Here is a 26,756-nt window from a genome sequence, read left to right as displayed (position 1 = left end):
CTGTTGGGCCGTTTGTTGGCAGAGAAGCAAAAGCCTCGCCCCCCTCGCGTTGGGCTAGAGGCCTGTTTGCGCGCACCAACACGAGCCGAGTTCAGAACCAACAGCCGATGCAAAACGCAAAATGCAAAATGCAAGGACTGTTTGGCGCATGTGGCTCCGCGGTGAAAACATTTTCCTTCTGCGCCGCTCGGGAGGCTTGATTGATTGGCTGCCGCGAGCCCACGGTCTCGTGCTGGCTGCTCCGTATTTGAGTTGAAATGCAGACAGACGTAGAGTGCCAGAGACAGGCAGGCGGGCGTGTTGGTTGGGGGCGGCTAGGGAGGAAGGGACGTTGGTGACTGAACAAGGGCAAATGGGACGCTCATCGCTGGCTGCAAATGCGCGTATCGATAGCTTCCCCGCCCACGTCCCATGGGGGTCATTTGCACGACTGCTCATCTTCATTAGCTGGCTGTGAAAAAAACCGGCCCCCCCTTTGCAGGACGGCAGCATTTTGGGGTTGGCCCCCGTTCTGCTGGCCAGTGTGCTTTGCTCTTTTGGTCCCGTATGCATGTTAGGCGCTGGTCCCGAACTGCCGGGTCCCTCGACAACACCCTACCTCATGGGTAGGTTCCAGGGAACTTGAAAGCAAACACGCCGGGCTGAGCCACCCCCCCCCCCCCCGAATCGATATTATATCTCCAACCCGCTGGTGCTTCCTTCCCGCCGCCGCCGTTTCCCTTTCTTTCCTTCTCTCCTTTTTTTGCCTACCTGCCCCCTCAGGTTGCCCTTTCCGCCTCTGATGTCGGCCCTCGACCCTCGCCCATCGTCAGCCGCGAGGGAGACGCCTCGCCAGCGAGCAAGCATATGGCCCGAGATTGCACCGCCGAGACTTGCCCAACTCCGGGTGGCTTTGTGTCGTGGCCGCCGTCGACTGCCGGCAATGCCTTCATGCTGGCTGCCTTCGCCTCCCTGATTCCTGTCAACGTCTATACCGGCATCCGCTACAAGACCCTCCTCTACGCATCCCTAATCATCGCCGGCCTGCTACTCGAGATTGTCGGACATGTCGGCAAGATCCTGCTCCAGAACGATGCCGCCAGCGTCCCTAGTTTCGCCCTCTACATAACGGGCATGCTCTGGGGACCGAGTTTTATCAGCGCCGCTATTTTCTTCTTTTTACCCCATGTCCTAGTCATCTACGGTCAAGAATTTCGCCTCATATCCCGCCCCGTCTACCTAGGAGTCTTCTTTATCATCCTCGACGTCTTCACTCTGGCCTTTCAGTTGGTTGGGGCCGTCTACGGGGCCAGTGCCGGCACTGTTGTTGAGGTATTGACTAACTACTCTGCCGTCCAGCTCAATCTGGGTCCGTGATTACGTGCTTGCTGACACCGATAAAGATGGGGCAGGGGTCATATATCCTCCTCGCCGGCCTCGGTCTCAATGTTGCCGGTCTTGCCACTTTCCTCGTCGGTTACCGGTACTTTGTCTATCGACTCGACCGCCGCCGCTACGTCTTTAACCCGACTTTTTCGGCTGTCTTTTTGTCATTGCGATTCAACAGATTACTTCTTTGTACAGTCCCCCCTCCCCAACAGGGCACCAACATCGCAATTGAAATCAAGAAGTGTACTAAGACTTGATCAGGCATGCAGCTGGCTACCTTGCTGCTTCTTGTGCGGGGAGCTGTACGAATTGCGGCATTTTCCGGCGGCCTGGGCAGCGTTCTCGCCCAATCCCAAGTGGCGATATTTCTTCTCGACGACACGCTTGTGTTGATTGCAGCCATCATTCTGTCCGCTGCGCCGCCGGGGAGAGCGTTCGGACCGGCTTGGGCAGAAACTTCTCCGTACCCTGCGTGTGCAACCCGACGGAAGCCCACATCAAACCCTCAGATAAAAAGGGTTATATCGCAACCATATCCCTTCACGCCGGGATCCCTCCCGCCACCGCCGCCGCTGCCGCAACCGCTGCCGCAACCGCTAGCACACCGCTCTCCCCACGGGATAGCCGAGGCCCCAGGGGCTCTGCTGGCATCGCCGCTTCAATATCCCGTTCACCACTGGATTACCTATAACCTGCCCAAGCCACAAACAGTGCCTTACCTGTCTCCAACCGGTTCAGCACCGTATCTGTCTCCGGCCGGCAGAGGTCCCATATCGCCGTCCGCCAGAGCACCCTATAGCCCGGCATTGTCCTCCTCGACCTCGTCATCTAGGGGAAAAAAGAACAGAGCAAGGCAGATTTCGAACCCGCGACTTGTAGATTCAAACTCGATTTGGACCTGAAGTTTTCGGCCTCGGCTTCTCTTCGAAAACTCTATTATCGCTACGATTGTTACGACGGTTTTGTTTCAATAGGCTGGCTCCGACTTTGGAACCGGCTAGGTGTATGGGCCAGCGTCAGTCTTTGTCTCTTGTGACTTGTTTTGCTATTCGGGCTAGCTGCCTTTGGCTATCGGGATGATGTTTTTGGGACTGACTAACGTTTGACGGACTCACTCCACAAGTGGTTGGGCGACGGGCACTGGAAATATAATTACCCACCACTGCTTTCTGAGAGATATTTGTTTCCTCCTTTTTCTTTTTCGTGTAACGTTGGTATCTGATACGAGCCTGGACTTTCCAATCCGGGGGCAATGTCCGGATAGGCCGGCATATGCGTGGCCAATGATATTGCCAGGTGATGGCTACCTTGTTTCAAAGCAAGACTCTACCAAGGACTCAGAGTTGGTTTGGTAGTTATTTAGATAATCTTCCAGCGCTTGGACAAAATCCAAATCCTCCCGCATTTTGATGGCTAGAAGAAGCTGTCGGTCCGAACATTATAGGATTATCCGTATTTTCGGCGGGCTTGTCGCCGCGCGAGGTTGGAATTGCTGTGGACAAAGGTATCGCCCTAGCCAATTGACACTCTTTATTTCACGGCAAAACAAACACTACTACCATTCTTCCTCCGTCATCCTGTTCACCCCGATAAAAGAAGCAAAGAATGTGTTCGAGAAATTTGCCTTTATATAGTATTATATGAACAGCCAAGTTCCGCGTCGAAGCATGCACCAAAGGGAAACCAGCATCTCATCTCAACCACTTCTCCAAGCTCTACAGTTACAAGCTTATGTTGGAAAAGAGGCAAAATCATACCTACTATCCGCCACTAATTCTTCGCCTGAAGCATCAAGAAAACCCCCCCTAAAAATGGCTGAAGAACTAGTTAGATGGTTTAGCTCACAATTGGAGGCTTTTGTCCCGTCCGGCACATCATCGAGAGACGAGGGGTCTAGACCATCTACCCTAGGAAGTGATGGTGTTGAGGAATCTAGCAATGAGGAATCTGGCAATGAGGAATCTACCAATGAGGGACCTAGCAATGAGGAACCTGACAATGAGAAGCCCACGGATGATGGTATCAAGGCCGAGTCTAGTATTGACGATCACTACTCTGCAGGTGGCGAATCTAGCCAAGACGACTCTTACCACGACAGCTCTTCCCAGGCTGATGAGGTAGACCCCATCCATGAGGACTCGATTCACAATGAAGCAGGGGCAAATTCCAACCAAAAAAGCACAGGCAGCGAGGGCTCCAATGGGAGGAAGGATGGTATACATGAAGATCCTGGTAAAGAGTCAATTGACCAGAATTTGGATACCGAGAGTCCCGGTGAGAGGAATACTGACAGCAAGAATCATGAAGATAGCGATTCTAACAGCAGTAACTCTAGAAATACGCTAGTTGATGAAGATGGACCTCGAGTCGAGGGCGTTGTCAATGATGGATCTACTGACGGGAATGTTAAGGATAATAATCCCGAAGGCATAGATCCCGGTAATGATACTTCTAGCGATGAGATAGCCGGCGAACCTGACGTCGAGGGTACTATCAAGGAAGGATCTACTGACAAAGAGTTTGACAACGAGAAGCCCGATGAGGCCAGCGATAAGGAGGCAACCCACCAGGAGCTTTGGGCGAGGGAATTTGGAGATGAGGGGGCCAGTAGCGAAGTTGAAGTGCCAAGCACCAGCCCTCCTGTAGATTCGAATGATAAGGACCTTTCCCCCGGTCGCGATGTCTCTGCTGGGGAACATTCCCCGCCTCTCACCTCCCCTTTATCAACAACTGATCAAACGTCAGATTCCGAGATTCAGAAGCTAAGGGCTCTTGATGACCCAGACTTATCCGAAGAGGGAATGAGGTTGAAAGAAAACGACTCAGAGCTAGAGGAAAATAAACTAGGGCCTGAGAGAGATGAAATTACCGAGCTAGAACTCGAAGTGAGGGATTTTAAGAAAACTAAAATCCCAGATAACGAGCAACCTGTTCACGAAGACGGAATTATCTCGGGGTTAGAGCAAGGCGATCCGAACAGAAGCGCCGAGCCAAATGCCCCCGAGCTAAGTACCCCCGAGCCAAGTGCCCCCGAGCCGAATGCGACCGAGCCGAATGCGACCGAGCCGAATGCGACCGAGCCAGTCTTCGAAAAGAACAAGGTCGACACAGAAAATAACAGTTTAGAAGACGACAAGGCCAGATCCGGAGAGGACCCGAATGAGAATTCAGCATCCGAGGGCAGCGAGGCCGGGAATAAAATAAATGACTCACCAGAAGAGAAAGTCGAGTTCAGGGGGAGGCTTAAATCTAACTCGGAGTTCGAAGAAGATACCTCGGGGTTAGACGGGGATAAGAACGGTAACTTGGGTTCTCCCAAACCAAGTACAACCGAGACATCACTCGAGAAGAACGAGAGCGACAAAAAAAGTAATAGCCCGAAAGACAAAGATGCCAAATCTGAAACAGCCTCCAAAAGGGATTCGGGATTCGAGAGCAGCCCGGGCCTACAGCGGAATAAAACTAGTAAGTCAACTACCTCCGAGCCAAGTATTGACGGGCCAAGTATACCCAAGCCAAGTACACCAGAGCCAAGCGTCTCTCAGTATCCTTCTAGCGAGATAGTGCTCCCCGAGGAACATGATCCCGAGCCAAGCCCTCCCCGTCAAGCTTCCCAAACGCAGAGTTCCCCAGAGGGAAGCACCTCCGAGCCAAGTAACCCCGAGCAAAGCTCGCTAGAGCCAACCCTCCCCGAAAGGAGTTCCACAGATCAAGGTCCTTCTGAACAAAGTTCCGCCGAAACAAGTGCCTCAGAGGCAATCAGCGATGAGGCAAGGATCGCCGGACCCAGGGTCAACGAACCAGCACCCGAAGAGAAGGGCCTTGAAGAGGAATCCGAGAATCCAGAGCTCGAGGAAGAACAGCCGAGCCTCGAGCTGTTTCCAAGTAATGGGTTAGTTGACATCGTCCAAAGAGCAGTCGAAGATGGACTCATTGGAGATCCCGAGATTGTTGCTGAGGCGCCGGACAACGAGACAGAAGGCCCAACAAGCCCGCACCAAGAAACGACGCCGGCCCCTGATGACGGAGAAACATCGCCAGAGCCTGCCGATGGAGAGACTGCGGCAGTGCCTAGCTATGGAAATACGACCAACCTGCCATCAAATGGTGTGCCAGACAACTGGTGGGCCGACTTGCCCCCGATCAACTACTCTAGGTGGCAGAGAAGCGCTCTCGACGAGGAGGAGGCACGGAACAGGAAGCTCGAAAAGGCCATCAGGACTGTCGCGCGAAACAGGGCTCCTCACAGTGTGGCTAGCGAAGCCAGCTCCGCTGTGGTGAGTGAAGCAAGCTCCGTGTCGGTCGAGCCGGACGGCTTGGAGGCCAAAGTGGACAGATTGCGCAAAGACTTCAAAAAGCTAGGCGGGCAAGTCAAGAAGGCCCTCGATTCCCGAGCCCCGGTCGCCAGTAACACCTCACGGGACCCGCCAGGTCAGTTGTCGGACCGTCCGCGGAGGTTTGTCGACGTTTTGGCCGTAATCGCCTTTTTCGTTGCGTCATATTGCCTTCTGTCGGGCTGGTCGCATAGCCAGGCGTTGGTCATCGGCTACGGCCCTTACTTCAACAGCGAGCTCAACGGACTCGGCGGCGTCATCAGCTTCCACTCCTGGGAGGAATTCGCGCTTTTCCTTGTTGCGCTATTGTTTCTTTTTGCACGGCTGGTGATTTTCTGAGTATTTATGGGCCCACAAGGATCGTGGTATCTTCTCATGGTGCTGACAACGATAGGAAATGGGACCTGGGAGTACTTTGCCTGAGAGTATGCCCGATAATTGAGTCTAGGAAAGTGCCTAGTGTAGCTATTATCAGTTCAAAGCAGGTTATAATTCGCGTAAGGTGAGTACCTATTACTACCTTACCTTCTATCTTACATATACCCAATAATACGTTTGAGTTTATACTATTTCCCCCCCACCCATCTATCAGTGATGTTCTGGTGGTAGGTAACTACCTAGGTAGCAAAGAAGCAAAGCTCGCGAACCGAGTTGAACTAGACACGTACACCATTCTTCGCTTGTCCGCATCCAGCTAGATTTGACTCTGAGGGTGCTGTAGTTGGAAGTGATAGCAGTTAGACAGAGGAGACTTCAGATAGCAAGGTAACACTGCGGCAACAGGTTGGCTGCCAAATGTCAGTTAGTCGTATCTGACAAATATACCTTCACGGCCAGGTGAGGCACCTCAAAATCGGTTTACTTACACGATTACAACATAATACGATAATACCTCATCTAATACTGAGTGTGTATGTGCGGATTTGGTCTGCGGTACGGATAGCTATGTGTTCTTTAGCTCCTCGTTGATACCCTGGTAGGTAAGGTAGTTATTTCAGGAGTACTCCGTAGAACCAGACAAACCCACAAGCTCCAGATTAGTACATCGAGTCTGAACTGGAAAACCACATCAAAACGGACTGCGATCACCGGTGAACCAACTTCACGACGGCGGATGCTGGTGTGACCCGCAGTTAAACTCGATCCCTTTCATCTGAGCCCAAAGCCCGTAACGAACATCTGACCCCAAAGTATCCGCATGCGTATGCATTATACCAGGCAGCCAAAGGGCTGGCCATGGCCAGGTGGTGGTGGATATTGCCCACGTCTGTGGGCAGCAGCACAGTTCGGCATATGCAGTGACGGCGGGTAGGTGTTTGGGGCATGTCCGACTTGTAGATGAAAGATAACAACCTCCAAGACAGACAGAAAGAGAAAAAAAGATGGTCGCTACACTTGACCAATGAGCCTGCCCGTTCTTGGAAGGTCCAAATAAGCTTCTCGGCGGGTGCGTTCCACAGCAGCTTCCTTTTCTGCAAGCGACCGAGTCGGCCGCTTCAACGGCGTGGAGACCTAGTAGCGAAGTGACATCCGCGCCCGCGGGATGTCGTGAAGAAACGGTGGCGGGCTGAAGGCACGTGCGCGGGCTGCACGAGAGAGGCACATTAACGGCGTCACTGCCCCCGAACCGAAGCCCTCGATCTTGAGCGTTGAAGCGACGAGTCGAATCTGTCAGAGCGCTCCTCGTCGTGGAATAAGTAGAAGTCAGCTTGCTATGATCCTCCCTCTTTTTCTCCGATGGATCTCCCTTTCTGTGTCCCTCTCTGGCAACCTTCAATTGCCGATGGTGACAGCAACTTCGACGGTAAGCTGGTGTTAATGCCTAAGAGTCTGGGGTAGAGGCAGACCAATAGGGGCGCCAATTAGGGCTCGGCGAACATCACTGCGAAACTGCCTGATTGAGAAAGGCGTATAAGCCCCACGCCATGAAGAGTCGTGCAGTAGCTACGTTCGTCATTGTCCCTGCCCTGTGCACGGCCGTTGATGCACGGCCATTGGTGTAGAATCACTTTGTTGCCCCACCGCTGTTTCCCTCTTCAATTTATCCTTCAACTGGAAAATCTCGAGTTCCTCCTAATAGGCCGCTTCTCCGCTGCAGAAGTCCAACAACACAGTACGCAGACCTTGGCCGATTGCAGCGTGTTGTTGGCCTGCTCAAGAGCCGACCATTTGGCCCACCTTGGTTGGCATCACTAGTACTCGTAGAGTGCCTACGGTACTACCTGCTTCTTCGGAGGCGGTCCGCGCTTTAGGTTCGGAGCAGCTCTCAAGGCACAGGCACAGGCACCTGGGCACCTTACCTAGGGAGGTACCGGCTGAGGAAGGCAACACAAGACAAGCAGGAACCGTCGATCCCACGGATGGCTCGTCCGATCGCTCTCGGGAAAGTTTTCCAGGCCAGCGACTTTATGCGCACCCTACAAGGAGATCGCCAGCGCCGCCCATCTCTATTCCCGTTGCCTGTATGTACGTGTACGGATAGTCGACGTCGGGTCTGGCTCCAGGACCGCTCTGCCACTGCAAGGTGCCGCAGCCGAGATACATGGATGATGGGTATGTGCAGGCGAGGCACGGGAGCTGGGATGGGGTGGATGGATACGCCCACCGCAAAATATTCGCGTCCTGCCGCGAACCAAGCCTTTGGTTGACGACGTTGCTGCCCGTCGCTCTGCATATGCCCCTTTCAGTTTGCGCTTGCAACCTATACTTGGCTACGAAGTACATACATTGCACACTCGCCACTATCTCCACCTCCGCCTTCACCATCCTTTCCCGGCCTGTTGCCGGCCTAGGTTACATATCTAGGTACCTCCAGGCGCGCCCAGTATCAATCTGCCGTGCCCAGTCCATTATGCCGTGTTAAGATTTTCGCTATTGATCAAACCAGCTTCGCGCTAGGTAATAAATGCTTGTTTCCATCTCTAACTTTATGGACTATTCTATCAGTGGCTCAGATAAAGCGCTGCTCCAGCCTTTGTTTTAGCCACCCACTACCTGACCAAGGTGGGCTACTTCTATAGACATAGCATTCTAGGGCATGGCATGGCATGGCATGGCTCGCTTCACGTCCCTAGGGTATCTCGCTGCCGTTTCGGTCAATATAAGTGACTCTATCTCTTGCCCTTCTGGCGCGCGAAGCCGCCTCTGGTTCTCGCCTCATGCGGGTCTCGGCGGCCTTGCCGCCTCGATGCCATGCACCTGGCTCACATGGTGGAGGCCATGCGATCACCGCTTCTGCAAGTCAAGTCGCTAACGAGTTGCAGCTGTCTGGTATGCTGCCGCGCCTTGGTGCTGCCGATAGCTTTACATGTGGGTATCGGAGTACCACTGACCGAACCTGGACAAGGACCCTCAGCTAAAACTTGCTATATAAAGTTGTTCTCGATATTGCGGATATTGCGTGCGTTTGTGGGGTAGAAATTAAGCCAACAGGGATGAATTCCTGGGATACTGGCATCCTTGGTCAGGCGGGATTGCTCTCGTCGGTGTCTTATTATCCACGTTTTATCCATATTGCTGAAACTACCGCTCTACTTATGGCCAAGGCCGACCATCTACTGTCAAGGTCCACATTGGTCACGCCTCTGAGAGGTCCTGTCTATCCTGGCAGGCCCTTGACTTGGTGCTTTGTCAAGCTGACCAAGTCCCAGTCGGGAAGTCGACCAATATCCCAACTCCCCGAAGAGGCTGTCTCCCCTATACGCGCTCGCCAGCTCTGCTAGCAAGCCCTGAGCTTGTGTAAGCTGCCTGCCGCAGAATGTCCCCGCTACACGGCCGTCCAAACACCGAGAGCCCTTCCTCATGCCTGGCTGTGCATCAGGTGTTGGATCTCGTCTTGGGTCGGCCGGAACTTCCCATACGGTCCTTCTCTGGGGGGGGATGCAACGAAGCACCGAAGTGCCGCAACAACCCATGGTCGTCGATGCTAGCCGCCCTCCATGTGACGGTATGGGCAATCAACTTTTCATTCTGGAAGCTAGATGCGCAGATACGCACCACTCTAGCCTCATTTATTTGGTGGATGTATTCGCATACCCCACCTTGATTACTTTGTTTCAGAGGCTTGGTGTTGGAGTGCCGGTCGCCATGGCTTGCGGGAGCTATCTTATACCAGGTAGTGATATGTTTCGGTATGTTCATGGGAAGGTCTAGACCACGACAGTCTTCTCCCCCGATCTCTTGCCCCCTCCTGCAATCGCTCTTGCCATAGCAGGAAGAAAATCTAGACCCCGTATAAAGGCGACCTTGCCCACTCTTCCCAGTCCCTGTGTCATCCGTCCCTCATACGCCCGCACTACAACACAAGACCCTCTGAGCAGCGGCTTTGCTCGTCCCCCCTTGTTCATTGCCCGACATGCAAGAGCCGTCTCATTCACCTTCCAGCACTGGGAGCCCAGGTGGAGGTCATGGCGGAGGCAATGGCGGAGAAGCTGGATCTAGCCACGGCGGTGCCGGGATCTCTGGTGCTGCCTTGGCGGCTATCTTCGCCCAGCGGCAGCTGGTGACAGAGCGTGTGATGAAGTACTACGCGGCGGGACTCTGCGGCTTGATTGCCTTGTTCGTCGTCTTCCATTGGACACGCTGGCTCTTCGTCAAGGTTGGACGGTCTTGGAAACCAGCTGCTGCTTTGCAACGGCCATTCGTCTTAACCACAAGGTACTTGAGCCCGATTCACTCGGCCCTGAGGCGTAGAAACGGTGCTAACCCTCTACCTAGGCTTGTGAGGAATGTTCTTGTTCGAAAAGTCCCCGGCTTCAAGTCCGCCGGCCACGCATTGCTCGTCACCGCATACCTCGCCACGAACCTTGCGGTCATGTTCACTAACATTGATGCTAAAACAATGGCCACTTACGGGGCCAGATTTGGATGGTAAGTCGTCCCGTTATCATGTGCTCAAAACCTGGATAAATTCTCACGGCATCTTTGCTTAGGATGGGACTTGCAAATCTATCTCTGGTCATATTCCTGGCCCTGAAGAATACACCGCTGGCATTTCTAACAGCATACTCGTACGAGCGACTGAACTGCCTCCACCACATTGCCGGCTACACAATGTTTGTCCAGATTGTCCTTCACGCCTCGTTGTACACATCTTTCTTCAACGCTCAGAACAGGCTCTTGAGCATATTTGCCGAAAGGGAGCAGATTGCCGCCATCGTGACGGGTTTCTCGTTGCTGAGTGTCATCTTCTCGGCCGTGTTTCTACGACGCGTCTGGTATGAGCTCTTCTACGTCGTCCACATTTCCTCTTGGATCATGGCCGTTGTGTCGCTCGGATTCCATCAGCCATATATCGCTAAGAAGAGTCTCATTATCGTTCTCTTCGGCGCCTCCATGTGGGTCATCGACCGCACCATCAGAGCCAGCCGCATTCTGTACTACAGCTTCAACAACGAGGCAACGCTCTACCCACTCCCAAATGGAGGGACCAAGATTATCTTAAAGAAGGTGCCCGCTAGGGCTGAAGCGGGAAAACATTGCTTCATTTGGATACCGGCCATTCGCAAGTTTGAAACACATCCTTTCACTATTCACAGGACAGGGCCTGTCGAGTTCACGGTCAAGGCTCACAACGGGTTCACGCGCGATTTACGAAAGTATGCGGTCGCTCATCCAGGCGCTTCTGTGAAGGCCTCTATTGATGGGCCGTATGGCACCTTTCCCGACCCGATGGAGTTCGACAAGATTGTGCTCATTGCCGGAGGTGGAGGAGCCACCTTCACTTTTGGCCTTGCTGTGAATGTCCTCGAGAGGATGAATGAGGATTCTCACAAAAACGTTGTATTCATATGGTCGGTGAAGGAGCATGGTGAGTTTGACAGCTTGCATCCATTCATCCCCAGAATGTCGTGACATCCTCGGTCAGTGCTGACTGTTATGCTCTAGACAATCTATCTTGGTTTAGGGAGCACCTCGAAGTCTTGAAGACTCACGCACACTCGCCAAAGGTTGACGTTTCTCTCTACGTAACACGGTCACCGGCGTCGCCCTCCGACACGCCGAATCAACATGGAAGCACCGCCCGCTCTAGGTCGTCGCATTCTTCCGACGGGGTGGTGACGCCATCACTGTCACCTATTGGCGGGGAAGCCGGGAAGAGCGCGCCCCAGATACCTCCGCCGACACACCAACCGGCCCTGACAGAGAAAGACCTTGAAAAGGAGTTCGAAAAGGCGATCGAAACAAGAATCGAGAATAAAGAGGGGCCAGGACAACATCGCACCACAACGACCACGGCTTCTCATGGCTACGAACATGCCATCAAGGCTGGTCGTCCAGATGTGGCATCTCTCGTCCGCGATGCGGTCACCACCACGCCCCCCAACCAGCGTGTTCTGGTCGCAGCATGCGGCCCAGACGGGTTGATGCGTGTTGTGCGTGACACAACGGCCAAGCTGATTCGAGGCGATGGGCCGGGTGTTGAGCTGCATTGCGAGCAATTTGGCTGGTAAAACCACGCTTTCTCTCCGTCTCGTCTTGTGAAACCATTCATCCAGAGAATGGGCGACTGCAAGCTGTTTAGATTTGTGACATGTTTGTTCAACATGACGACTTTCCATTGGTCAGGCGCGCGTTATACGGAGTCTCGAGACTTTTTAAGGGGGACAATGATTTTTTTGGGTGGCTTCACTTTCTTATATATTACTCGCGCTTTTGTTACGTTGGATTACCGGGAATATTCCCCGTACCGTTTTAGTCACCTTGGGCATGGAAATGGCGTTTACTAGGTGGTACCTACCAGCTATCTGACCGATGCCTGGGCAAGACTTCAGGGGGAAAACGATGATGGCAGTTTTTGTTTACTAAGCCAGTTTAGGGGAATTTCAGTTGTTGCGGCGTAGACCAACTGATCCGAGACCGTCTTGGAAAACGTGCGCCTGGGCTTCCAACAGAACACGGGATTGAGGAAACGAGGGCGAGGCCTTGATGAGATTTCTATAAATACTCGTGTATGCGTACGAAGCACAGTCCGTATATCCACGGAAACACGATGGTGGTGTGCTCTGTCCCTGGCGTGAAGATCGAAACTTCCCCGCATTTCTGTTCTCGAGAGCCCCCTGCACTGTTGAACGGCAAGATCTATAACATCAAGGGGTATGCCGTATACATTATGTACCGTATCTGGAAAGTCGAAGATTGCGTTGTTAAATATCGGGCTGAGCAGCTACACGTAGGAGTAATGGTGAGAAACCAAGCCACATCCTCGCGTGCTCTCGGTGGCCCAGAATCTGTGACATCCTCGGTTCCTTTCAGTATTAAATAGGTGCTCTATAACTACAGCTGCCCCAATCTTGGGCTTTCGTAAGATAACAAATGCGGTACTGTAATAACCCCACCCCAAAGAAAACAACTCAAAAGGAGTCGCTAGCTTTTTGTGGTGACAAACATGGTTACTGAAGCAGTTAAGGCGCTCATTGGTTTGAGCTACCCCTGCTCTTACGGTGCGGTTTCCTGACGAAGCGGAGAAGGCCGAAGAACCAATCCATGGTGGGGCTTGCAGTGAATGTTGGTCTTGGCTTGCGCAATGCGGGAAGTTCTTTGCGGCGCATTGAGCTTTTGCCGCCGCTGGTTCTCGCCCGCCAACCCACCCAGCCTCTCATTTGGCCATCGCAGCTCTCGTCGCCTAATTCTGCCAATCTTCCCCTCACACCTAATCGCAGCAAATCCCGATAGCCCTTCTCCGCTCAAGAGATATTTTCTAACTATATTCTCGCCATATATCTTTGCTTGTCTTTGTAGCTGAATACTAGTGCATCCGAAAGCTTCGCGCCATCTATCCGCACAGCTCCTATCCGTCGCAGCTTCCGTTTCCCGACAGCTCCGTCAACGATCCGATCTCAAGCGCCTTGTCTCTGCGCATCGCGAAACAAGCCCGCTGTTCCACGAGCCAACGTCGACCTAAAGGCGCAAAAAAAAGAGAAAAAAAGAAAGAAAAAAGAAATCCCACAATTGGCGAGCCAGCGATGGGCACTTTCGTTTTCAAGTGGTCAGTCGCATTTCCTCACAATCCCGCACGCTATATCCCCATAGTTGCTTGTCGCATCGCGCCGCAAAGCTTCTCTCTGTATCTAAGGGGGGGGATGACTCTGACTCGCATTGCGATTAAACTTCGGTCTCGTTGCATCACCATGCCGAGTGGCCAACTAGTGTTAAAAACGTCAGTCGCTAACCTCTGTCTGATCATTCCAGGCCCCATCCCGCCGAAGAAGTCTACGTGACTGGCACTTTTGATGGTTGGTCCAAGAGTGAACAACTGGTCAAGGTCAGGGATGGCTTTGAGAAGAAAGTGACGCTCTCTGACTCGTCTCAGAAGATTTACTACAAGGTGGGTCAATCATTTCTTGATCTGCACAATCCTACTTCCCAGGTTGTTCCTACTTCGCCCACAGCCGTTTCACCAAACGTGGTCGGGTGTCCGGGATCCGAAGCCCGTCCTTTCAGCCTTGCCATTGACGAGAATTGGGAGGGGGTGAAGTAGCCCAGAACTAAACCCCAATTGCACCGATGATGCCATCTGCCACTATTGCCTCGTTTTCAAGACTTGCGACGCCGCTGCCCGCAGCACGCTTGCCACTTGATAAGCCGCGAGAGGCCACCGCGGCCAACCGCCCAAGATTGCAAGTGCACCTTGGGCGGTCGTGGGACTTGATCATTTTGGCACCGGTGTTAGCTGTCGCATTCAAGGCTCTGCTCTTTGTGTCACTCCCCCTATGTCAGGAGCCGAGCCACAGGATCGTATGACGGTAGGCATTGAATGCCACGACCCGAGAGAACAAGAGGATCGGAGTATTGTGGAGTGAGGATGAAGTATGGAAGTCCAATTTCTTCTCAGGTCGCCCTGAGGTGGTTGTTTTCCCCGCAGCAGTCATCGGAGAGCCTCGGCCAGTGCTTGCTTCACTACCCGCCAGTTCGTGCGTCCATGCTTTTTAAAGTTGGAAGTGGAGCTCCCAACCGCTGCCTGGTGACGTCCGAGCGCGCCCCCTCGTCTAATTCCCTTTTCCAACACACTGAACTGTCCACAACACGAAAGCAAACCGTATTTATTTATTGACACGTTACTCCTACAGTTTGTTGTCGACCACGAGTGGATTACAGATCACGAAGCGCCTCGAGAAAAAGACCACGAAGGAAACGAGAACAACTTTTTGCTTCCTTCCCAAATAATGGCTACCAAACAAGAAGCCGGCCCCGGCGCCGCTGCTATCAGCTCAGCTGCTCCCGAGTCCACCACCGCTCAATTGGCTGGCGCCATTCCTCTCGAGGAGACCAAGGACAATCTCACAGCTCCTGGCGGTTATCCCGAGACGCCCGCCGCCGATGCCAACAAGGAGTTCAAGATCAGCCCGCTCCCTGCAACGGAAGGCGCCCTGAACCCAATCAAGCTCGAACCTGGCCAAGAAGTGCCCGAGGGAATCACGACCGGGAACATGAATAGCAATGTGACGTTGGACAAGGAGTCGTACGAGAAAAGCGGTGCCGAGAAGGAGTTCAAGGTCAGCCCGCTCCCGGCTACTGAAGGAGCTCTCAACCCGATCAAGCTCGAGCCTGGCCAGAAGGTTCCCGAAGGAATCACGACCGGGAATATCAACAGCAATGTGACGCTGGATAAGGAGTCGTATGAGAATAGCGGTGCCGAGAAGGAGTTCAAGGTCAGCCCGCTCCCAGCTACGGAAGGCGCTCTCAACCCGATCAAGCTTGAGCCCGGTCAGAAGATTCCCGAGGGAATCGCTGCTGGAAACACCAACAGCAACGTGACGCTAGACAAGGAGTCGTACGAGAAGAGCGATCGCATCCCGGGCCTTGATACGGAGCTGCCTCCCATTTCCAACACCATGATTCCGGAGTCGAGCCTGCCGATTCTTGGCGGCGATGTCGTCGCGTTTAGCAGTGCTGCACCCAACTCAACCACTGCCGCGCTGGCTGGCGCGGTCCCTCTAGAGGAGCCCAAGGTGCCCGAAATTGTCAAAGAAAGCCAAGAGAAGGCCCAGGTGGACCCTGAGGCCAGCGGTATCAGCGAAGAAGTCAAAGAGAAGGCTGCCGTTGAGGATGAGCTCCTTCAGAAGGTTTCCGAAGCCCCTTCAACATCAGAGGGCACTTCTGGTAAAGGTACCGAGAAGAGCGAAACGGACAAGACCATCGCCGAGACAGTCGCTACGGCGGCGGCCACGGCCGGCGCGGCAGTATTAGGCGCGGCTCTCGCTGCCAAGCAAACAGCGACTGATACCGCCACAGACGTCGCAGCATCGCTACCCGGACTGCAGGAGTCAGTGAAGCAGGCTCTGCCAGTCTCTATTCAGGATGCTATCGGTGCGACCAAGAAAGAAACCGCGCCCGAGACCATATCCTCCGAAGTCCCAGCCGAAGTGAAAGAGTCCATTGAGAAGTCAGGGGAGAGCCCCGAGGCTGCCGCAAGCACAGCCGCAGTCGAGGAGAAGAAGGAAGTTGAAGCCGAGCTTTTGAAGCAAGTTGAGGTGGCTCCGGTAACATCCGAGTCATCAACTCAGCCCGCCGAGGTCAAGCTTGCGGACACAAAGCCCGAGGCATCCAAGATAGGCGAGCTCAAGCCGGAGGACGCAAAGCCCGTCGAGATTCAGCCTGCCGAAGTCAAACCCGAGGCGCCCAAGGAGGAGCCTGTCCAAGTCGACGCCGTTAAGCCGACAACAAACGGTGCCGGCACCACCACAACGAAGACATCAGAGACAACCCCGCAACCGGCCGTATCTGCACCCGCTGAAGGCGTGGCTGCCAGCAGCAGCAAACCTACGGACGTCGCAGCCTCGTCAGAGAAGAAGAAGAAGAACAGACTGAGCGCCATCTTCAGCAAGCTGAGACACAAGGTTTCAAGCAAGGATAAGGCGTAATAGACGTCATTATCCTTGTCCGGCGCGAAGAAGGCGATGCACATTGGCATACTAATACTCGTATTTGCAATTACTGTCATTCTGTTTTTTTTACATTTCGCTCACAATTCCCCCTAGTTGCAAGGTGGATCCCGTGCTTTCTTTAGCAGGGCATCTGTGTATCATATCGCACCCCCAATCACTAAAGACGCAGACATTCGTTCGGATGGAGGATACTATGTTTTCCGCCATGCTGCAATAGGGTCGTCTATAATATCTAGGTAACTAGCGGGGGAGAGGATGCATCTGGAGAGGTCTTATGGGAGGATGGATGGGTGGTTTGATGTATCTGGCCTTGTCATATCTAGCCCTTGTTGAAGGCGCGTCATACTGTTAATGTTTTGTTATCTGGTCCCACTTAACGACTGTTTGAATGTCACAATGGTTGCTTTACGTCTGAAGGCCCTAAGATTGGATACCATTCCTATCCTACCTAACCTTGATCCAGGACACACACTGCTAGTCCGGGATTCGCAGAGCTGATGGGTGCCTGAGAGAGCGAGTCTGCTATGTCTGACCCGCATTTCTCCGATCACCAAAAATGTACTTGTAAAGAAGAAGGTCCAAATAGCTAGTAGAAATAAACTAACGACTTGGATGATATCTAATGCTATTAATTAGTTAGCTAACTCGAAACGTGATGCGGAAAAAGACCCAGTTTTGTTCCGGCGTCAGCACGTATTCTTCAACAAGTCCTTTCACATTCGCCCGTCGTTTTACCCCGCGAATGAGTGACTCCTCTGCCCCCCCACCTAGCTTCATAAGGTCCGAATCTGGGCCCCTCCTCGAATGTTGCCTCTTCCACCCGGACGGAGCAAGTGAACCTGTGGTACTGAAACATGAGAGCTTTTTTCTTCGGTCGCCGATCGTTGAACTCGACGACTACCTATTTGCCGCAACTCCGACCCCTCGCAATTCATTAGTTCCCGCCCCTCCCGACGCGATCCTAACTCAACGCATCGAGGCGAGGTACGCGCAAAATGCCCAGTCGATTGCGTTTCTGTCACAGCTGCTGCTGTTGTTGCACCCAGTAGAAAAGAGAGCTGATAAACTATGTCCAGAGTGGGCAGCTAGCTTCTTGTCTCACAAAGAGAGAGGGGCTAAAACTGGCGGCCGCCTGTAGCATGCGCTGCCGACCATGAGCTCGACGTCATCCGTTTCGAACAAGGCCCTCCCGGGTCCTCCAACATTTAATCACTTGCCAGGACCCTCCCAACCCATCGCAACTGGAAGCTTCGACCCCAGTCGCCGCCAGAATTCGAGCCAGAGCCCTTCACAACCGTTGGGTAACCCACGAAAAGGGCAGGCGTCGAGGAGGCAACATCGAAACCAGAAACGAGCAGGTCCAATGGGGGGCAGGGACACCGGCAATGCCGACCAAGACGATGCCATGGCCGAGATTAGAGCTGTGCGGAACGCTTCGAGTCGTCGTGGGCAGACCTCAATCACGCACTTGCTAAACTATTCATTGCCGCCACGTCACATCTACGACAGCCACCACACGCTCTCTTCGCGCTCGTATCGTCGAAACCCTAGCTGGGGCCTGGGCTCTGGATACCATGCCATTGACAAGGCTCGCTATGTCCATGCGAACTACCGCTTCGTCGTGTCTCCGGTTGGGAACTACGCCGCTCAGGCCGTAGATGCCGACGAACATCTTGACTGGCCGGATGTTCTCCAAATTATCGCCTCGGCCGAGTCCCAGCAGACTTCGTGCCCCATCTGCCTCTCGGAGCCTGTCGCACCGCGCATGGCAAAGTGCGGGCATATATTCTGCCTGCCCTGTCTGATACGCTTTATGAATACCAGTCCCCAAGGTGACGGCCAAGCTGCAGAGAAAAGGCTACGATGGCGGAAATGCCCGATTTGCGAAGATGCCGTGTACATATCCGATGTGCGACCGGTGAAATTCTACGCTAGCCAGGAAAGCCCGCTACCTAGACCAGGTGACGATGTTGTCCTTCGGCTTATGTCGCGGAATTCTAAGAGCACTATGGCGCTCCCAGAAGAGAGTGCTTCAGATATTCTGCATTCATCGCATGACGGAATCCCCTGGCATTTTGCCGCCAATGTATTGGATTATGCGAGAATCATGAGGGGCACGGGCGATTACATGGCGGAGGAGTTCGATCGAGAGGTTGAGGACTTATTGAGGCAGGAGAAAGAGGACGAGCTCCTATTTCACGAAGATAACGAATGGACGCAGAAGGCCATCAGGACTGTTACCGCAGCCAAAGAGAAGATGGCGGGTCTGGGCGATGCAGAGATGGCGGCCTTTGCGCGAACTGCTGGATCTAGTGAGATTAAGCAGGGGTCGGGCGAGTTCTTTTTCTACTCCTCTCCACCTCACCTGTACCTCTCGCCACTCGACATTCGCATCTTAAAAACCAGATACGGGTCGTTTTCCGCATTTCCCTCGACCCTCCTTCCTAGAGTGGAACACATCTCGACCGGCCACGTAGTGGATGACGATCTCCGGAAGCGTGCTAAATATCTGGGGCATATACCTTTCGGATGTCTGATCAGCTTCCTCGAATGCGACTGGACCGACATTGTACCTGCCGAGATTCTTGTACCGTTTGCAGAGGAGATCGAGCGTCGACGCAGACGCAACAAGGACAAGGCAGCTCAAGAAGAGCGAGAACGATTACAAGCGGAGAAACTTGAGGCTGCCGCGATTCGCGGGCATCGGCGCATTCCCACTTTAGAGGAGGAAGTCACGGTGCGCTCCGGCAGCTCAGCACCGGGCGATCACCCTGTGGATATGAATGACTTTCTGCCCCTCGGGGCTGAAGGCTCAACGCCACCCAACCAACGGGCGGGATTCGGTTCCCTTTCTGAAGTCAGTACCAGTCCTTCGGGCCCCAGGACCGTCTGGGGAACGCCCGCGATCCATACGTCTCCAGGGAGTCAGCCTAGCCAAGCTCCTGCCGCAACCGATGATGGGTGGCTCAAGGACAACGATGTTCTCGACACCCTTGACTCGACAGAAATCGCCATACAGATGGAGGCGATGAATGTCGAACCCGGTCCCAGTGGCGGAAGTGCAGCTGGTGGGCTTGGCGGAGGGAGCAAGAAGAAGAAGCAGAAGAAGATCACACTGATGAGCACTGGGGGTCGCCGAGGTATCTGAAAGAGAGATTCTCGTTGCAGACAGAGACTTGATGAGAATAGGCCTAGATATTGCCGCTGTCGTAGCTTGCGCCGAGACTTTGAAGTCTGGCTGCTAAAGGTTAACTCGATTCTAGTGGTTTCAAAGACGAAAACATGCTTCGGGTATAAATATACAGTCATGAATCCAAGTGATGGATTCGGAGGCACGATTCGTGTGCGCCTAAGCATGAATGAAAATCAACAAGAATCATGACCGTCTTTCGGATATTCTGTGACTATCTATACCATTTCATATTTTATGCCAGTCGGGCCCCCTTTATTTACTTTGATAGAGAGCCTGAGCTAATCAGGTGCTATGGTATTTTCCTACCCAGTGAAGGCCGTATAGCGTAAGGGTTTCCCTTGATAAGTTAGTTAACCGTAATATCCCATTCTCCAATGTGTACATTTACTTCAGCTTGCTTGAGGCGGGAAAGTCACAAAACACTTCCTAGGTGCCTAATACTAATATAATAAATACTGTTTGTTCGCCGAGCTGTAATATGCCCAAAGCGAAATGTGGAAAGGTTCAAAACAGCCTCCGCAAGCGTGTCATGACATCACCACCAATGACATCATCGTAATCTGTGTAACACGGTGGCCCCCTCTACCAAAGACAAAACGCAACGCCCAGAAGTACTTATTACCACATATAATACTGATTCAGGAAACTCTCTCTATTTGTCGTATTTCACCGTCTCTTCAGAGTTCTGCAGAATATCAACGTACTTAGTTCAGCGAATACAAATAACCAGGAACACTAAGGAACCTATTTGCCAACCCGCCTTGACTTCGCACACCCCTACAGTCATGTCTGCAAACAAAGGCCCAAGCGCAGGCCAAAAGGTTAAGCTCAATCCGGGTCTCTTCAGGCCAGCAGAGGTTTCCAGAACTCTCGCGCCAGTCGGCTGCTGACCGGGGGGTTTCCCTATTGCATCAGGTCCGCCCAGGTGACGGCGCACCCATCATCCAGGAAAGCGCAGGTTCCGTAGCGGACAACTCCCTAGCAGCCGAGTCAATCCGCTCGGGCGGCGGCTTCGCGGCGAACCAGGGCGCCGAGCCCTGCAGCGAGCCGGCGCAGAACCCGCGGGCCGCGAAGCCCGGGGCAGCGGGAAACCCGGCGTGTCGAACCCCAATAGCCTCGAGAACATGGACTCGTACGCGGGCGCGGCGCCTAGCTACGTCAACCGCGGCGCCACGCAGGCGGACACGGCCGGCCCGCATGTCAGAAACCTGACCGAGGGCAGCTTCCAGGGCAGCGGTACCGCCGGCGGCCCGCTGCCAGAGCCCGGCAGCAAAAAAGACCAGGCGCGCTTGGCTATCGGCAACTCGCGGCAGACTCGGTCGCGGGACACGGAATCGCAGACGACAGAGCAGGGTTTCGAGGCCCTGCGGAGGGATGAGTCTGCATAAATCAGGCTCTGGCATACCGCTCGCTGCTTGGTCTCTCATTTTCTTGATTTCCTTTCCCGTTTATGTTAGTTTGTCGATATCTACCTACCGCATAGAGCGGCAAGAATAGCGAAGTCTTTTCTCGTGGATACTACCATCCCCTCACCAGAGATGCTCAACGAGGGCCTCTACGCATGCCTACTTGCCACCATAAGTAGAGTTTGAACTGGCTTCATTATCAATAATTACAACCCCCACACTTGTTCTGCCAAATAATTTTTTTTAAAAAAAATATTACAGAGGAGACCTAGCCTCAGTCGTGGCAGGATATGCCGTCGTTTTTTTGTTATGGCTCCCTGTTACAAAACAAAGGAGGGAAAAAAGAATGCTAGAATTAATGCGTCTCCGCCGCTCTTGCATTCATGCCCAAAGCCGATTTAAAACCAAGACTCCCTAGACTAGAAACAATCTAACCCTAAACCCATTACGCGTTGCTGTATGAGCGACGCTGTCTACAACACCGCAGCCACAACACCAGCGACAGCCGCTAGGATGCTGCCCGTGTTGAGGACGAGGTCGCCGGCGCTGCTCGACTTGGTGGTAGAAGCCGCAGTGCCTGTCGAGGTGGCAGTGTTGGTGCCCGTGGTGGTGGCGGTGGCGGCCGCGTCCTCAGCCTGGCTCTGGGCGGCGGCACCGCTTGTCGTGGCGGCGGGGGTCGGGACTGTCGTCTTGGCCGCCGCCGCTTTGGTCGGGGTGGCGGACGGGAACTGGCTGGCGTAGCCGCAGAAGATCTGCTCCTGGCCTTTGGCGGTGGCTGGAATGTTGTGTCAGTACGCGTGAAATACGTGGCAAGGGGTGCCGTCCCTCGTAGACGATTTCGCGGGCAACGACTTACACACTCGTTGATCGTTGGGGCAGTTGTTGTAGCATCTGAATGAAAGGCGCGTGTCAGTACATAGATAGGCAACGCCTCTCTCTGGCCTCCCCTCTTGGATATCCGCAAAACATCCCGGCGGCCCTGGGGACGTACGTTACGATGTTTTGCCACTGCGAGCACATGCAGTTCCAGTCGCCAGTCACGCAGGCATCGAGCTTATCGTTCTCCGTCTCAAGACACCTGCTGACGATGTAGTCGGCAGCGCAATCCGAAGACGAGTCCGCCGCAGCGGTGGTCTGGGCGGCCACGGCCGACGCGAAGACGGCAAGGGACAGGAGAGAGAACTTCATGTTTGCTGCTAGGTTGGGTTGCTACCGTGTAGTAATAAGGGAAGAATCTCAACGGCGGAAAAGAGAGCGGGGAGCTAAAGAAAGCTGCTCGGCAGGACAAGGGGGGGCTCTTTAGGTTCGAGAATAGGATACGTGAATAATCATACTTTGAGAACCGTGGAAAAAACAACGAGTGACTAGGATAACGAGGAGAGCTCTGAACGAAGTAACGAGTGAGGGTTGCTGCCGAATTGTTGACTGGAATGGAAAAGAAGTACTGCACGGCAACGATCCACGGCAACAATGAGACGCGCCCGGTGGTGTATCGTGCCTTTGACAGGAAGTCGACGAACGGAAGACAAGTTTGAGAATGGGGGAATGCGAGAGCGCCAGGGTATTTAATTACCGTGCACATTTACAGCTAGTCTGAACATTTCGCACGACGCCCCCTTCCCACCCCTCCCTGGGTGGTGGTGGTTGTCCAGCCTTCGCGTCTCTTGGCCAGCCCGCCTCCGCCTCCGCCGTTAAGCTCCGGCCTATCAATTGTTGACTCTCGGTCGCTCTGCTCTGGCCACAGACTCGCTTCCTTGCTCCTGCAGAAATGCTTCGTGTTGGCGAGGCATCGGGTCTCTTGATAGCCGAGCATGATGGACTACAGACACCAACAAAGCGCCCACCTCGTTAGGTTGGCCGGTTGATGATGAGATGGATAGCTTGATCGGCCGTGAACTGAACTTGGGCGGACTCTCGATTTATTGACAGGGAGGCACGCATGGTTGAGCTTGTCATTTTTCGGGCCGCGGCCTACCCTGGGTTGGTGCTTGCAAGTCCTCTCTGATTCGCCAATTACTTTGGTCGAAGCTTAAAAGCAGATGAGCTCTCGACGCCATCCTACGCCATGTCCCAGAGCGCCAAGCCCTTGTCAAGTTGGCGACTTTTTGGTGGAAATGGAGATGTCCAGACTGTTGAAGCACACCCTTCTTCCAAGTACTATATCGAAGATGCCCGCTTGGAACGCCGCCTCCTATAAATGCACGTTGCAGGAATAGCAAAGACGTCGGCGCGGCTCTGCGCTAGCAGTGCGCTCATCAGATCGGCCAAGCTACGGTAGCATGGGGAAGTGCGCGGGTCCGTCCGTTTTTACAATGGCTCGCACACACGTCAGACATGCTGAGATTGACCATGTCAATCAACATCGGAACTCGGATACGGAGAGACACCAAACAGATATTACAAACTGCGAACTACGTAATACAGCTTTAGGTTATAAGACCTCTACCAGAAAAATTTGGGGGAATTCCGAGCTAAGTATCCGAGACAGTGCGAGAGGCTCGGGCGGCCGCTGTCGGCGAGCTTGCGAGCGCGAAAGCATTGACAACATGAGTGGCATAGCTAGGAAGACGGCGTCGAGGGAAACGAGAAAGTAGATGTACGAAAGTCCATACACCGCAAGCCCGGAGTTGCCTACCCGCTGCCATTGTTGCCCCGCCAGTGTTCGTTTCTCATGACCTCAATCTGTGTCTTGAGATCCGAGTTCTCCTGGTCAAGTTCAACTACCTTGGCTTCAATCTCTTCCATCCTCTCCGATGCCGCAACACTGAGCTCCTCAATGATCTTGACGAGGCGCCAGAGCCGAAGGATAATCACGAGCGATGCAATTTCTTCTACAATTCCATGGGTAAGTGCGTCGACGACAAAGCTCGTGACAATGATGACGGCATCAAAGCAGTGGAACCAGTCATGGAAGAATCTATAACAATGTTCAGCAAGCGGCCCGCGAAGGACATCTCATTGCCAGAGCCAAGCTAAATGAATGAGTGGTCGTACTTACCGGTGGCCAAACGCCCAGACGGAAACCAGCAGCTCCAGCACGAAGAGACAGCTGAATACGAGCCCGACGATATGTAGAGCGTCGCGGGACTGTTCTACCCACTCCTCTTCCTTCTGGCCCAAGTCGCACGACACCAGAGCAATGAAGATGTCGGCTAGGATAGCACCCACGTCCAGTGCGACGAGACCCAAGATGGCAAAATGCTTGGCTCTAGACGACAGAAAGCTCTTGGTCTGTCTTTGCCAGCGGGCATATCCCGACGTAAAGGTGTTGTCCGAGGCCGAGCCGTGTAAGTCGTCATCCGCGAGAAGCGGCTGGTAGCTATTAGTGCCCGCCATGGTAAACAGCAATGCTTGAACAAATAGCGCAACAAGCTTGCTTCTCAACGCCCAAGCAAGTCGCAGCGGTATCAGCAGATCGGCGTGAGGGGGCTCTGGCGCATTTGGGGTGACAAGCCAAACACGTTCGTGTCTCGTCTCTTGGTGTTATTTCCGATAAAACCCCATCAGCAGCCCAATGATACTGTAATTTGGAGTCAAGTATTGAGAAGGCTGCTTTTTTTTATCTTTGAATTGAATTACAGGAGACAGGCGAAAGGTCGAACAACAAGGGATCGCTGAGCACGAGATTGAAAACAGAGAAACAGAGAAATCGTGGACGTTTCAAGAGCAGGAGGGCAGAATGTCGCTGCGGCCTGGGGCATGAGGTTGGTCGCTGCGGCGTTGCTGCGTTTCCCGGTTGGTTGGGGGGCTTGGCAGGCACGACACAGTAGGGTTGACTGACAGCAACTGCGCACCTTAAATACCGTACCAAAGGTAAGCAGCGTGGTCTTGCTATGCCTCTCCGAACCATAGTAGCCCTGCTGGTATCCGTTCTAATTAAAAAATACTGCCACCCCCGTTGTAGCGCGGCATATGGGATATCCAACGTGAATACACCAGGCAAGATTTTGAGAAACTTTATACCAAGCAACTCCTAGCATCTCAATTCAAGTCTAGAGAAGACGATTTAGATCAACTTTGGTGCAGTCATTAGGTTCTAGGAAACTCCCCTTGGAACTAAAACCTAAAAGAGACAATAGCCGTTCGACTGAGTTACCCGCTGTCTTCTCTGGTAGTCGGAGAGATCAAAGGCTGACCCCTATACACAAAAAAGATCATATCTGTGGTATAAAATAACGCCCCGTATGCTCCGTCTAGTTCGGTCCTTTCTCCAAAGAGCTTGCCTCCACAGATCCGATCCGTTTCCATGCGATTCTAGACAATGCAATGCTAGCCGATGGTGTCAGAGTCCTCCATATCAAAAATAAAATAAAAACAACCCACCCGCGATGCACCGCGGCCCGCCCTGATAATGCTATGTAACCGCCCCGGTAATGATATGTACGTTTGTGCATGGGGCTCCAAAGACTTATCAGTTGTGTCTGGTCCGTTTCCCTCCACCAAAAACATCCTTCCCAAACCCATATCCTAAGCTACCGACATCAAATATCTCGGCAAGGTTCACTTTCCGTTTTTGGCCGGAACCTCGTCCCAATACCCTGGAGCCCGTGCGTGCGATGCGACCCCTCGTGTTCCGCTGCGCTGAAGAGGTGGACGCTGATCTAGTTGAAGAGTTGTGCGTTTGAGAGTCGGAAAGATCCAGGTTGGCAAGGCCCATATACGCGTCTTGAGGGTAGGCGATTGACGATTGAAAGGTAAACATTTCCTGCGACGGTACCACGACGTCGACGTCCTCGACCAAAGGGCTAGACTGCCTCTGATCCAGCTCCTGATGTTGCCGTTGCTGTTGCTGTTGCTGCTGATTCACCGCTGCCGTCATCATTGTCGCCGCCGTCGCCGCCGCCGGCGGAACAGCCGGTGAAACCGAGTCTCTCATTGGTAACTCGTTCCGCACATCCACCGGAGCCTGTGCTGTGACACTGCTGCCAGAGCTAGCGTGTGGTGGTGATGCGGCATCGGGTTTCTCTGTCTCGTCCTCGCTTTCTATTGTTGTGGGCACAGAGTCGCGTCCATCAAGCTGCCTCGTCACCCATGTCCGGATCTTCAATCCTTCGCCACCTCCAAGGCCCAGCCTCTCCTTATCAAGAAAGCCGAGAAGATCTTCTAGACAGTCTTGGTATCCGTCTGCGCGAGACTTGATCTGGCCCGCAAATGACGTCTTGTAGAGTTTGGTCACTGATAAAGCGGCTGCCTTGAAGGCGTCGAGGAGCTCTGTTGATTCGCTGCTCATTGTTGTGTGCGGTGGGCGGACTATGCACAGATTATCCCGAGGGCGGTTGCGTTTGGGGTGAGTGCGATCTCAAAAAGTCCCTTGATCCGTGTCTTGACAAAGGCAACCTCGCTGCTGTTGTAGAAATTGGTGGAATCCCAAGCTGTGGGTGCGGCGACCGGGTGAGGGGTTTTCGGAAAAGCGAGTCACAATGTGGGTCAAAGCAGTTTCTTTATGGAGCAGTGCTAGAACTCTAGACCCAGTTGGTGAATGATTTATTTGCCCGCGATGCGGGTGCAAGATCAGTTGGGCTCGCCCTAGGAGTTTTGCTTGGGTTCCTTGGTTGCTGTGTTGTCAACC

The 26,756-nt window shown here is 53.4% G+C and overlaps 9 protein-coding genes across 9 annotated transcripts; 7 read left to right on the top strand and 2 right to left on the bottom strand.

Annotated features, from left to right (window-relative positions):
* The first annotated feature begins 691 nt into the window (after nt 1-691).
* Nucleotides 692-2,471, top strand: B0T26DRAFT_10766 (RTA1 like protein-domain-containing protein). Its single transcript, XM_060433257.1, has 3 exons — nt 692-1,311; nt 1,383-1,557; nt 1,630-2,471. The coding sequence occupies exons 1-3, from the start codon at nt 847-849 to the stop codon at nt 2,268-2,270; spliced, it is 1,281 nt and encodes a 426-aa protein (XP_060302184.1). The 5' UTR covers nt 692-846; the 3' UTR covers nt 2,271-2,471.
* Nucleotides 2,472-5,029: 2,558 nt separating this feature from the next.
* B0T26DRAFT_10704 (uncharacterized protein) lies at nt 5,030-6,438 on the top strand. The gene is made up of 2 exons (XM_060433255.1): nt 5,030-5,260; nt 5,347-6,438. Exons 1-2 carry the CDS (start codon nt 5,134-5,136, stop codon nt 6,039-6,041), a joined length of 822 nt encoding a protein of 273 aa, XP_060302183.1. The 5' UTR covers nt 5,030-5,133; the 3' UTR covers nt 6,042-6,438.
* A 3,099-nt stretch (nt 6,439-9,537) lies between these two features.
* Nucleotides 9,538-10,033, top strand: B0T26DRAFT_683470 (uncharacterized protein). Its single transcript, XM_060440812.1, has one exon. It carries the CDS (start codon nt 9,582-9,584, stop codon nt 9,852-9,854), a length of 273 nt encoding a protein of 90 aa, XP_060302182.1. The 5' UTR covers nt 9,538-9,581; the 3' UTR covers nt 9,855-10,033.
* A 385-nt stretch (nt 10,034-10,418) lies between these two features.
* B0T26DRAFT_683468 (ferric reductase NAD binding domain-containing protein) lies at nt 10,419-12,636 on the top strand. The gene is made up of 3 exons (XM_060440811.1): nt 10,419-10,571; nt 10,634-11,511; nt 11,589-12,636. Exons 1-3 carry the CDS (start codon nt 10,516-10,518, stop codon nt 12,152-12,154), a joined length of 1,500 nt encoding a protein of 499 aa, XP_060302181.1. The 5' UTR covers nt 10,419-10,515; the 3' UTR covers nt 12,155-12,636.
* Nucleotides 12,637-13,893: 1,257 nt separating this feature from the next.
* Nucleotides 13,894-16,564, top strand: B0T26DRAFT_634364 (uncharacterized protein; the record flags this gene model as incomplete). The annotated part of the gene is made up of 4 exons (XM_060436623.1): nt 13,894-14,028; nt 14,771-15,103; nt 15,413-16,216; nt 16,319-16,564. Coding segments are annotated over 4 exons (1,518 nt in total), but the record flags the coding sequence as incomplete, so codon positions are not given.
* Nucleotides 16,565-17,247: 683 nt separating this feature from the next.
* Nucleotides 17,248-20,093, top strand: B0T26DRAFT_683459 (uncharacterized protein). Its single transcript, XM_060440810.1, has one exon. The coding sequence runs from the start codon at nt 17,742-17,744 to the stop codon at nt 19,734-19,736; it is 1,995 nt and encodes a 664-aa protein (XP_060302179.1). The 5' UTR covers nt 17,248-17,741; the 3' UTR covers nt 19,737-20,093.
* Nucleotides 20,094-20,893: 800 nt separating this feature from the next.
* Nucleotides 20,894-21,091, top strand: B0T26DRAFT_614436 (uncharacterized protein; the record flags this gene model as incomplete). Its single annotated transcript, XM_060435959.1, has 1 exon — nt 20,894-21,091. A coding segment is annotated over one exon (198 nt), but the record flags the coding sequence as incomplete, so codon positions are not given.
* A 569-nt stretch (nt 21,092-21,660) lies between these two features.
* Nucleotides 21,661-22,375, bottom strand: B0T26DRAFT_745360 (uncharacterized protein; the record flags this gene model as incomplete). Its single annotated transcript, XM_060444555.1, has 3 exons — nt 21,661-21,962; nt 22,044-22,078; nt 22,179-22,375. The coding sequence occupies 3 exons, from the start codon at nt 22,373-22,375 to the stop codon at nt 21,661-21,663; spliced, it is 534 nt and encodes a 177-aa protein (XP_060302177.1).
* Nucleotides 22,376-23,818: 1,443 nt separating this feature from the next.
* B0T26DRAFT_633773 (ion transporter) lies at nt 23,819-24,523 on the bottom strand (the record flags this gene model as incomplete). Its single annotated transcript, XM_060436568.1, has 2 exons — nt 23,819-24,104; nt 24,186-24,523. 2 exons carry the CDS (start codon nt 24,521-24,523, stop codon nt 23,819-23,821), a joined length of 624 nt encoding a protein of 207 aa, XP_060302176.1.
* Nucleotides 24,524-26,756: the final 2,233 nt, after the last annotated feature.

This window comes from Lasiosphaeria miniovina, assembly GCF_030549165.1.
Source record: "Lasiosphaeria miniovina strain SMH2392-1A chromosome Unknown B0T26scaffold_1, whole genome shotgun sequence".
Taxonomy (NCBI): domain Eukaryota; kingdom Fungi; phylum Ascomycota; class Sordariomycetes; order Sordariales; family Lasiosphaeriaceae; genus Lasiosphaeria; species Lasiosphaeria miniovina.
The sequence above is the reverse complement of the archived record's forward strand: the minus strand, read 5'-3'. Positions and strand labels throughout refer to the sequence as shown.